The following is a 12574-nucleotide window of genomic DNA, read 5'->3' as shown; positions in this document are numbered from 1 at the left end:
ACAGTGATAGATAGATGGTTCATCCAATCACCTGCCAAGTATTTTTTGAAAGTGCCTGTCCTTTTCCAAACAGTTTCTATGGATGACTTCTCAAATGGTTCCATGTAACAAACCATCTGGTGTGTCCTTGATGGAAACTTAAACTTCCCACCTGGTGCTCATAATCCTTTGAGTTGTTATCTCTCAACCAACTCCAATTACCTTCATTACATTATTATTCTGTTATATATATAGACATTGCAGATCTGGTTGTAGTATAATTATAACTTAAATTCAAACACTAGTAATTTTAGTAGATTTTCCATTTATTTTGATAATTTTAATTACTGATTTAAATTCCAGCTTCTGCTGTTATTTAAGCAACAACTACTTAATATTTTAATCTGAGCAGCTCAAAGTTACCATTGGTTCACAGGCTTGTGTTGACAGTTTTTATGGTATTGATCAATGCTTTCATGTCAATTATACCACAATATACATTTTAGGCTACACTGTTCTTATCATACCCACTCCAGCTGCATATGAAAGGGCTTTCTTTGTTAAAATCACTCGGAGACCATTTAATATGGTACTCATCAATAGGCTGTTGTCTCACCTGTCTTGGTGGTATGGTTTGGCTTTTTCTGTGATTTCTCTCATAATCCCATCCAGCAGTCTTCCCATCATGTCTCCTTTCAGTCGCTCCAGTAACGCCAACAGACCTTCAAATAGAGAACCCTCCAGAGAAGCCAGACGACCCACCTCCATCACCCCCAGGCCTCCTAGTACCACTTCCTCACCGAGTGAAACTGCTGCCTGCTGCAGTTGTAGGAAAAACTGAGGAATAGAGAGAATAAAGGATGAACAGGATAAAGGGTAAAGATAGGTATGAATGAAGGGACTGGTAAACACAGGTTTTAGGTTTTAGGTGAAGCTTGTTCTCACATGAATGTTATGAGGTTATTAGTAACTCTGGCACAAAGTGTGTGGCACCAAAGCGTCAATAAAGTGCTCTGTGCACCTATTGGCCCTGGCAGCATGGCCATGTGTTCAATGAAACTTTGCACAAGGAACCTATTTGAAAACTAATTTCAATTGTGCTGAGAAATAGCACAGTTTAAAAAGCTAACTTTATAAGAATTTGTAACAATATACTCATGTGCTTTTCTCCATTTGTATAAAATTAGATGTAGTCTCAGATTTCTATAGACCTAACTGATAATTAAGTTAATAGTTTATCAATTAGTAAACGTGGTTGCTGGTAAAGTTAATCAGGATATTCAGGGTGAATATTGTGCACAGGTGAGCCAGTCTTTCCAGAACCCACAAGCCACCTGACACATCCTGGCATCATCCATGGCCTTTTAGCAGTGCTCCAAACTGAAGTAGACTGAGAGTGGACATGTATGGTACCTCTTCTCTGTACAAGGGTTTAGGAATGTTGTGATGAGCTGGGAGCTGATGGAGTCGCCAATTTCAGTTGTAGACTTCATAGTTCAATAATAAATCATAGATGTAAAGTAAGATTTAGTGTTGGAGCTATTCATTTTTGTAATATTTAATAATTAAATATTTATTTATTTATTTTGTTGCAGTTTTGTTTTGAAGAATATGGTTGAATTGGTTTGATTATAACATTAGTATTATTATTTTAGTTAATTTGAGTACTTGTTAATGCTTTTGTTTTGAAAGCCCTGGGCAACTTGGGCACACCAGGTACATCTACATACATGGGAGGGCAAGTATAATACCAGCAGGCAGCAGGAAGGATTTATGGTTTTTTACCAGTGCAAGATAAGTGGCAGGCTCCATTGTTCTTTGTCTGTTTGCTTGCTGAAATGGTAAAATAAACCGCACAAAACATCATGCTTGCCTGGACAATGGACTTATTTTCCCTGTGTAAGACTCGCTCCTTAGGTGCCTCCGTGGCTGTTTTTGAGTATTTTGAGTTTGTTTTATTATCATTATTGTTATTATTTATTTATTTATTATTTAATTGAGGACAAATCACCACTACATTTGGGTTGTCTTGTATATCTAAAATAAAGGTACTTAAAGAATAATTGGGGCAGCATCATCTATTTCCCTTTCCCTACTTTTTTTCAAATGACATTTTAAATTTCATTTGAAAACAAGGGGCTGGTGACTTGTGCCTGAGTGACCCAAATGACAACTGTCCAGCCATGGCCACATCCAGCTGGTGCGGCGGTAAAAATGCCAAAAATATCAGATAAATAAATTTATCCACACACCACATTGTCTCCCCAGTCTCCCAGGATGGTGGAAATGTAGTTAACAGCATTAAGGATGGCACAATAACGGAGACCGAGTGGACAACGAGACTCCTCCTTCATCACCTGTAAAGAAAAAAATAACAACACCTCTGTCTCATTCATTTATGTCTTGTGCTTTTTGCCCATTGAAATTGATTTCAGTCTGTAAATAATTACGTGAATTTTGCAATTGAGACCATAAAGACTCATTGAAAAAACTGATTGACTTTGTATTTCTAGTTGTGGTTGTTGCCACTTGGCTATAATGTCTGTGTTTTACTCAAAGAGTGGAAGCTAGTTAGCCTATTTTTAATTCCTGCCTATGATCAAATTACAGTATTGTCAGTTGGAAGCAAAATTTCACAACCCCTTGATAACACTAATGTGGGGGGCACTATCACTGCATGGTTGGTGACATGACAGGGAGAAATGAGCAAAAATGCTGCATAGACTGCAGGGTATGTTTCAGATGCGGCAGTCACACACAAGAACTTGTTCTTGCCATTGTATACCCTAAAACATTACACAGATCAAATACCAGAAGCCATAAATCTGTTATTCAAATCTATTAATAAAATATTAATATAATATGTGAAACAGAGTCTATTTTTACTTTGATTTTCTATTTAAAAGAACCAAAATGCCTAAAAAGGCTCTTAATTACTGAATGATGCATACTTCTGACCCAGAAGTCAGACTTCAAACTTTCAACCAGAGAGTGCAGTGTAGTAATGCTTTTCCTCCTGTGGTTTAAATAACTGTTATTTGAATATTATTGTTCAATAAAAAGCATGAATGAAATGTCCACTGTGAAGATAATCAATTGCGACATGAATTCCACCCTATCCCTTGTGTCTCTCCTTTACTTTCATTACCTCTGTTTTCCTCATGATCACTGGCCTCTCTCTCCTTTAGAGATGCTTTGCGTCTTTAGTGACCTAAAAAAGCTCAATGTCTTCATTCATTATCTGTGTGTTTTCTTCATTAATACCAGAGCATTTTTGTCATCATTACCTGTGTGAGTCGTATACGGAAGTCATCCACCAGTTCTCTCTGTAGCTCCAGAAACTTCAGTTGTGCAGAAGGACAAGGCAAGGCCCGGTAGCGCTCTGACAAAAACAGGATGATAAAACATACAGAACTTTTTCAAAATGTTTTATAGTCTCTAACAGCATACAATACTACCAAGTACAGTGTTTTTTGAAAGTTTGTGAACCCTTTAGAATTTGCTCTATTTCTGCATAAATATTACCTAAAATGTGATCCAATTTTCATGCAAGTCTTAAAACTAGATAAAGATACATCAACGAAACAAAAACCTTGCACTTTTTCCATTTATTTATTGAGGAAAATTTTTACATATTATCAATTCATTTTCACTATAAAAGTCTGAGCTTCACAACACAGGTTTGTGGAAATGTGTGATGGCTTGAACAAAAGAGACTTCTGAGGACCTTAGAAGAAGAGTTGTCAACCAACAAAGATCACACCAAGAGCAAGTCAAGGGGGTCACAAGAGACCCTAGGGTAACGTCTAGGAAACTAACGGCCTCTCTTGCAGTGGCTAATGTAAATGTTCATGAGTCCACCATCAGGAGAATGTTGAACATAAATAATGTGCAAGGAGAAGGCCACTACTCTCCAAAAAGAACATTTGCCTCACACAAATATATAAGATTGGATCATTTTCCTCAATAAATAAATGAATAAGTTTAATGTTTTTGTCTCATTTAATTAATTGGGTTCCCTTTGTCTAGTTTTGACCTAGTTTAGTCTAGATGAAAATCTGATCACTTTTTAGGTTATATTTATGCAGAAATAAAGAAAATTCTAAGGGGTTCACAAACTTTCAAGCACCAATGTATGGCTTAAAGGTACCCTGTGACGTTTTTGATTGCAAGCGTGACTATGAAGCAATTTTTGAATCTCATGCATGCACACAACATACACAAGCTTGCGGGTCACATGATTCACTGCCAACAGTTTCACACTATTCCACAAGTGGTGGTGACACAACCAGAAACACAGCAATGGCAGCCTCTGCCATCAGTGTATGAATGTGTGTGTAAATGTTGGCATGTATTGTAAAGCACTTTGAGTGGTTGATAAGACTATGTAAATAAAGTCAATTTACCATTTACCATATATACTGCTGGGCCCATGATTACAAACAGCCTTTTGATAACCAGCTTTGAAGATAGGTGTCACTATAGCTGCTTTCCATACAGTTGGAAATAGCCCCTGGGAAAATAATTACCTGGCAGATAGGGGGTGCTAGTAACTCTTTAACAGTTTTAAGCATTGAAGTGTCCATACCACATACACACCTGGGACACACAGCCTGTGTGAGCAAAGTATGTGTGTGTGCATTGCTGAACTGCTGCTTCTCGCATGGGTTGGGCCTCAAACCACAAGGTCACACAGAGAGGGCCTACATGTACCAGCTGAGGCCTGATCACAAGGTGCTTTTTCCCCTGAGACAAAGGAACCGTGCCAAAATGCTGCTTACAGACAATATGAGTCCATTACAAACTCCATATCCAGTGATGCTTTGCAGATTTCACACCTTGACAGGAAACAGTCAACATACAGTCTCTCATTGGCAGAGACGCTCCTGCACAGCGGAGCGTCATGATGACACAGCCATGACATCAGTGCCCCTTTAAAATCAGAGAACACCCTGAAAAATATGCACTCCATGTTGAACTGAACTCCTGTCCCCCTGTGAGTCAGCTTGACTAATGGAGGCAACACCGTGCACGTGTTTTTCCCTCACTGAAGTCTTTCCCCTCGCTGGACGAGATGTGACTTCGCCCATGTTCACCCGAACACCATCCCTGGATCTGAGAGACACCGCTGCTGCAACCAGTGCTCTGAATTTCCCTTGCAGAAGGAAGAAACAGAGTTTCTTCAGGAAGACATGGAACTTCTCTGCCCTGCTCTTTCTACACTGGGTCAACTGCTGTTTTCATCTGCTGCGCCACCGAGGACCAGCTTGCCGTGAGATTCGCCAACAGCGTGAGGACAGCCACCGTCTGCATTTGAGCCGAGGACAGAGTTGGATATAGCCGGACAGAAAGACGGACTTCACACACACCGTGCTCACTTTCTGAAGCAACCAAGTAAGAGGTTTAAGTCTGGGCAGAGGCAGTGTTAGTTGTGTGTTCTTTTCAGCATCAGTGCTGTTGTTTAGCTTTCAGCTTTTAAGCTTTATTAGGGACCCAGCCCAAAAGGCAGGGTGAGGGCGAGGACCCTATTGTTTTTCATGTGTTTGTTTGTTTGTTTGTTTCTTTATTATTACGCCACTTAAACCCTAAATTTGACCCCCTAAACATGCTCAAAAACTCACCTCTGGTGAAAAATTTGATGAAATGTAAAAATTAACCCCCAAAGCGCCAAAATGTGCTCTCTAGTGCCACCTATGTAACTAAACTGGCCGCCACGGCCGTAGGAATGTCATAGAGAGATCAAACCAAAACTCAATTATTCGTCTCATCAAGACCTACAAATCATACACTGACACTCCTGACCTACATCCAACAGGAAGTCCGCAATTAGCCTTTCAAAATAAGACTTTGCTCCAATTTGGGCCCCCGAACAAACGCTATCTCCTCCGAGGGCGTTAATGGTATCGGCTTCAAACTTTAATAGGTAACTTATGACACTGTGCTGAAAAAAAGTTGTTAAAAACTTTGTAATAACTCAAACAGTTTGGATTTTATAAGCCCTCAAAGTTGCAGTGCCACATCACACCTTACAATGTAAAACAATGGGGAGGCAATCTATGGGCATGAACCTTGTGTCAAACAGAGGCTTCTGACATCTAAACTAAAAGTCTGACCACTTTCAAACCTGTGTCAATGGATTCACCATGAAATTTCCTACTAAAAAATATGAGTTTTAATGTAAGATTTGGCCAAAAAGTGTACTCTAAAATCCTCCTCTCCAACTCCTGGTTATATCACTCCCTCGGTGCTGTGAAACATTCTGCAATACACACTCATTATAAAATCACAGGAGGAGCAAGAAAAGACTTTAAAACTCACACTCTAATATCTCAAAAACAATAAAGGATAGAAAAAACATGTAAATTCAAGATTTGTAGGTCAAAGTCTCGTGACTCATTTAAAGTTCAAATGAAGTCTGTATCTAAAACTATGTGGAAGCAGTAAATGTTCAAAAAGGGGTGGGTTCACTCACACTCTATTCAAGTGTATGAGTATTTTTCTGTGTCCAGCTGCAGTTACTTATTGTCTCTACACACCTGACAGTACACATTTCTATCAAACTTTGACTGGGTCATGTGGATTAAAATTCTTTACTTTTCTAAAAATAGACTTGATGAAAATTAGGAAATTAATTTGTTTTACACACAAACTCATCAGGAGTTTTCAATTTACTAATTGAAATTCAAGCGAATGGGCCCAAAACTTGCATGATTTTGATGACACAGGTGTGAGCAAGACAGACATGTCTCACCCTGCAGAAAATTATCATCCTGTCAATCAAACTTCAAAATAAAATCACACCACACTTGTAAGAAATATTCCTCATTTTTAAAAAGCAAAATGATCTGCCAAGGATCCCGACGGGCCAGAGTGCGAGGTCCCGACCAACGCTGCTTGCAGCTTTAATTGCTATTGTTTTTTGTTGTGTGAATTGACGGACCGCTGTGTCCATTTGCTCTGCTTTACTCTGAGGAGAATTTAAAGTCTGCTGCCTGTTTAGTTGTGTTCACCATGCTAGACTGTTTTGTGTTTGTCCCGCTCAGGACTACTGCTGGGTTTGTGCCACCGTGAGTGAGTAAGTAAGTTGCTTTGTTGATCAGAAACCAGACAATGTGCGTTACAGACTGCCATCCATACAGACAAAGGAACTGCCTCTCTCCCTCTCACGATCACTTTCTCTCCTTCTTCCCTCTCTTGCGACTAACATGCACACACACACACATACACACACTGACACCCTTTCACACATCTGATGGTCAGATAACGTCAGATAAAGTGCTGCTCTATTCGCTACTATCTGCCATCAGACACGATTGTTACACGGAATTTGGTGAGTGCAAGATGCCGACCACCTGGCGACGCCATCTTGCTATTGTCTAACCCAGACATCGCCATACTTCCGCCATTCAGTTCTTGTGTGACATGACTCCCTCCCATAGCCAGGTCTGCGTCGCTGACTGACGACGTCATCACATCACGCCACGTCGTCATCTTGTCTCTCTCTCTCACACACACACACACACACACGCACGCACGCACGCACGCACGCACATTCCCCTGCATGTGTTCAACCCTGTACATAGCTGTTTGTGTTTTGCTTTGGTAGATTAGATTTTAGAACAGTAGTTTCTTGATCAATAACATATTGTTAAAAGTGGCTGATTGAAGGAGTCAGAGCTCGAATTCAACCCTTCTTTGTTCACCCTTGAATGTTGATATCTCTCAGATATTAACATTCTAGCTGAACTCCTTTTATGAGACTACCTTGTTCGGTTATTGGTCCCGGTTTCCGGGTGGTGCCCCGTATTTGTTAATTCATATTAATAATTCTATTAATTGTTATAATTAATTAATTATCATTGATAATTAATCATTATTGCAAATAATCAACTGTGCTCCTCACAGATCCAACAGTTGGTGCCCGAATTATTGATTGTTATTAATAATCTCTTGATTTAATAATTCATAATTATCTATGATAAATATGAATTATTACTAATAACCAAACGCACTCCTACCCGTCCAGACACATGCTTGCTGCGTCCACACAGACAGCATTGCTGATGCAGCACCTCTGCTGTGCTGCTACTGCCAGCCCTATCTTTCTACGTAGAGTTTGGCTTTGATAATGGCCATCAACAATAGCATGTTTCATATCATTTCATTATAAATTTCATTTATATTTAGTTCCGTCAGAAAAAGATTAAGAAGCATGTGCTCAATTGTTAAAAATAAATAAATAATACGTGAGGTGAAAGCGGCTTTCTTTCTGATGGGTATGGTGGGGTCTGGTTGGGGATACTTCTGCGTCAGCCACATACACTCCTCACAAAGGACAGGGTTTTTTTTACTGATTATATTAATCATTCCACCAGTTAAACCCCTGCTGTCACCACTCCAAGTAAAGAAAATCACTCCAGACGACACCAAGTTCCCAAAACGAGTCAGACACACTCCGATAAACAAACCTCCAAACTGTCAGGAAGGAAACTTGACAACAAATAAGGGAAGTAACAACACCAAACCTCCAAGTGCTTTCCTTGTGGTCTTTCCCTGTTATGTTTTTAATGTTTCCTGATTAGTTTTGCATTGCCTCTTGCCTCACCAATAATATTTATGAAGAAGTTAGCCTTGGCCTTTCTCAATTCCTTAATTACCTTGTTTCTTAATTAAATGCATTTTCATTTATTATGTTCTATTTTAGATTTAAGAGCCTGTTTTAATGTATGGTCACGTTTTGTCATTAATCTCCATACATCTGAGTTCAACCAGGGCAGGCTACTCTCTTGTCTTTTCTTGATCTTGGCTTTTCTAGTAAATTCATCTATTGTGTTCTTAATTGTCGTTAGTAACATATCACTGTCTGAAGCTGCACTAAAGGAAACAGACTGGGGTAGATGCAGAGGCGAAGTTCTCCAGTTCACTGTTCAGTTCAATTCTGGCTGGGTTAAATCTAGGCTAGACAGGATCTGCTTTAAAATTTTCCTACTTGATTTATCATCCCAGTTGATGTTAAGATCTCCCATCAAAAGAATCTCTTTCCTTGAATCACATTCCTTGAGTATACTCTGCAATTGTTCATAACATATATTGGTAGAAAGAGGGTGGTATATTACAAAAAGGAGAAAGCACATTTGATGTTACAAGATTACATCTAGTCCAATACATTCCCGATTGTTACAAGATGACCACTGTATTCACTCTCACTGGAAAGTATTTCTAACATATATCATCACTCCACCGCCCTTTCCCTCAGGCCTATTGCTCCTAAAGATGTTAGCCAGGTATAGTTAATGCAGCAGATGGAGAGTTTTCATGCAGCTGTCAAGATTTGAATCTCTGATCAGGTAAGCTAAAACTGCAAGTAGAGATTAATATATTATCTATATTTTTGGCTGCACCAGCCACAGACCAGCCCTACAACTGTGGTTGACTGACTGACTAAGTCACTGAGTGATGAAGTTCCCCCATTGGCCATTGCTTTTTCAAAATGAATTGGGGCGAGATGATGGAAGTGGAGGACAGTGGCAAAATGCAGAGTGACAGTGTTTCCGGCTTAGAGCTCTGACACCCTCAGCTCTGGTTTTAAATGCAGTGAAGTAAACTAAACTCCTGTTTAAACAGATGCATACCAGCATCTCTGCCGTCTCCTCCTCTACTGTCTAGTGTGATTAACTCTTCAGCTAACAGCACTGTCAGCAGCTAGCAGGAGAGACGCTCTGTGCTGCACTTGCATTTTATAACTGAACTAATACCAGGACGCATTTTTTTTATTTCTGAGACATTTTCACATCTCAAACAATGAACAAAAGCATTAAAACACGAGTCTTGCAGGTAAAACATGCAACTCAGTTTAGTGTGGGGTGGCTGCTTTGCAGGTGTGCTTGATTTTACTGTCACTGCAGTAACTGGGTGGAGATGAACCTCCTGAATTTGCACCCAAAATGCTGTCAAAACTTTTACTGACAATTTCCACTGCACCCTCCATAATTCTGAACTGGGAAAGAAGCAGAAAAAAGGCACATAGAGGCATGAGAGAGAGCGGACAGTTAAAGCACCCCAAATAACAACAAATCTGACAAAATACTCAGTAGAGAGTGAAAAACGAGAGTTATCTGCAGAGTGACACAGATGAAAGAGCCGGGGGCATTAACAGATAATTAGAATAGTTACAATTAAAATTAAAATAAGTTCTCTTTCAAATCAAACATCTTTAGATATGAGTGGATGGATATACACTCTTTGCAAAAAACCAAACAAACAAACAACACACCAGCTAGGCCCAGAGAAGAAACTACCAGTGCAGAGACTGAGTCAAGTGGTCCTGGGGCCTGGGCATATTTGTCAGGATGTGAAAATGCACCTGCTGGTACCTTGATTATTAATTTTAATGTAAACGAAGACTCTATTATACACATTACATTTCCTCTAGATTTTTTTTTTGCGAACTCCAACCTTCAAGTTCAAACTGCACCTATGTGCACATGCCCCTGGCACCGGCAGGTAAGCAGTCCACCAAAGCTGCCTTGGATCCCTACCGGCACTGCACCGCACGACCCACCTCTCTGGCCAGGGGCAAACCAGAACAGTGCCCGGGAAGAAAGGGAGACTGTCTGCAGACAAGATTGAGATCAGCTGCTGGGAGTCTACATTTGGAGACAATGCTGTCTGCACTGAAGAAGCATGTGGGGCATTTGAATTGCTTGTGGTCAATTGTGGAGTGGGGCTGGGGTTTAGATGAACATCTCCTGACAGCAGCAGTAGGATACAATACAATCTTAGCAGTTTTCCAACCTGCCTGTTGCTGCTGTGTTCCCCGCCCAGATCCAGTGGCAAAAGCTTGGCCATCTTCAGCTGGAAGGAGAAAATAGCAATGTTGCTTTGTCCACAAAAGTTGATCCTTGATTTTTCAGATAGAAGGCCCATTGATCCTCAATGTAACACCAGGCATTGCAGCTGGGTTTTGTGCTCAGGCCCTCCAACGCATTGCAGATGGATTGCAGGGCGGCTGTGGCTCAGGAGGTAGAGCGGGTCATCCACTAATCGGAAGACTGGCGGTTCGATTCCCGGCTCCTCAGTCCGCATATGTCCTTGGGCAAGATACTTAACCCCAAATTGCTCCAGATGGCTGTGCCATCAGTGTGTGAATGTGTATGAGTGATTAGATTTCCTCTGACAGGCAGGTTGGGACCTTGCATGGTAGACCCTGTACCCATTCAGTGTATAAATGTGTGTGAATGGGTGAATGCGATTTGTAGTGCAATAGCGCTTTGAGTGGTCAGAAGACTAGAAAGGCGCTATACGAGTACAGTCCATTTACCAAGGGAATCAACAATAATGGGCCACAGAGGAGGTATGTACAAACTCTGCCGTGTTTGTTTCACTGTATTGTTTTGGATCAAACAAGCTCTTGTTCATTTGATAAACATACAGATGGGTGACAAATAAAAATGAAAAACCAACATAAAGTGTTTTAGTAAGGTGTTGGGCCACCATGTGCCACCAGAACAGCTTCAGTGCACCTTGGCATTGATTCTACAGGTCTCTGAATTCTTTTGGAGGGATGAAACATATTCTCTCATTTGGTATTTTGATGACGGTGGTGGAGAGTGCTGTCTCAACACGTTGGTCCAAAATCTCCCATAGGTGTTCAACTGGGTTGAGATCTGGTGACTGTGAAGGCCATAGCCTATGATTTACATAATTTTCATACTCATCAAACCATTCAGTGTCCCCTCATGCCCTATGGATGGGGACATTGTCATCCTGGAAGAGATAACTGCTATCAGGATAGAAATGCTTGATCATAGGTTGAAGTTGATCACTCAGAACAACCTTGTATTGATTTGCAGTTCCCTTCCCTCTAAGCGGACAAGTGGACCCAAACCATGCCCAAATCATGTGGACCAAAATCACGCCCCCCAAGCATAACAGAGACACCAGATCCCCTCACTGTAGGGGTCAGGCATTCAGGCTTGTACTAGTTTTTCCATTAATTTGTAGTTGTTGTAGATGGGAATTAAATGGTTAAAAAGGCTAAAGGTTGGAGTTGAGTGAAGTCTGCCAAACCACTCACTCAGGTAAAAAAACTTGCTAAATCATCTTTCTTGTAGTTTTTAGGTGTGAAGGAAATACAATGCTAAACTACCTTGAAAATACAACCTGGTTGACATTAAATTGACATTACAGTGCAGGTAATGTTAGTCTGTTGGACACGCTAACAAGCACAAGATGTTATATCAGTGTCTTAAACAGTCTTTATATATGAAGATAAGTTTATATTTCCTCACAAATACTTGGACATTTAATTCCTTGTGTGGCTCTCTTAGATTTTTATTTGACTCATGGTATAATTTGTCCACAGAAGTTGCAGTGCTGTTATCCTCTCAATCTGAGTGAAAATGAGTTAAATTACCGATAAAAGTAGGCCTATTTGCTTTATACTTTTGTGGCAGAAAAATTAGTGACATGCCACAGAGACACACCTCATACCAGGGGACCCTACTTTCTTTGCAATGGCTCAAAGATCTTGGAACACATGAGACTTTGGCAGTCGCCCTTCCTCAGTGTGCAAACTGGCAACAGTGTTGAAGAC

General features: G+C 40.4%; 1 protein-coding gene across 1 annotated transcript in view; it reads right to left on the bottom strand.

The window, feature by feature from the left end:
- rint1 (RAD50 interactor 1) overlaps nt 1-12574 on the bottom strand; it is a 51978-nt gene that overhangs the window by 11660 nt on the left and 27744 nt on the right. The window contains exons 10-12 of the mRNA XM_044343326.1: nt 3267-3361; nt 2232-2336; nt 596-816 (exon numbers count right to left, since the gene is read on the bottom strand). Of these exons, the coding sequence (XP_044199261.1) occupies nt 596-816; nt 2232-2336; nt 3267-3361 (421 nt within the window). The remainder of the gene's footprint in view (nt 1-595; nt 817-2231; nt 2337-3266; nt 3362-12574) is intronic.

The sequence above is a fragment of the Thunnus albacares genome, chromosome 23, assembly GCF_914725855.1.
Source record: "Thunnus albacares chromosome 23, fThuAlb1.1, whole genome shotgun sequence".
Taxonomy (NCBI): domain Eukaryota; kingdom Metazoa; phylum Chordata; class Actinopteri; order Scombriformes; family Scombridae; genus Thunnus; species Thunnus albacares.
Note: the sequence above shows the minus strand (reverse complement) of the source record. Positions and strands in the feature narration are given on the sequence as shown.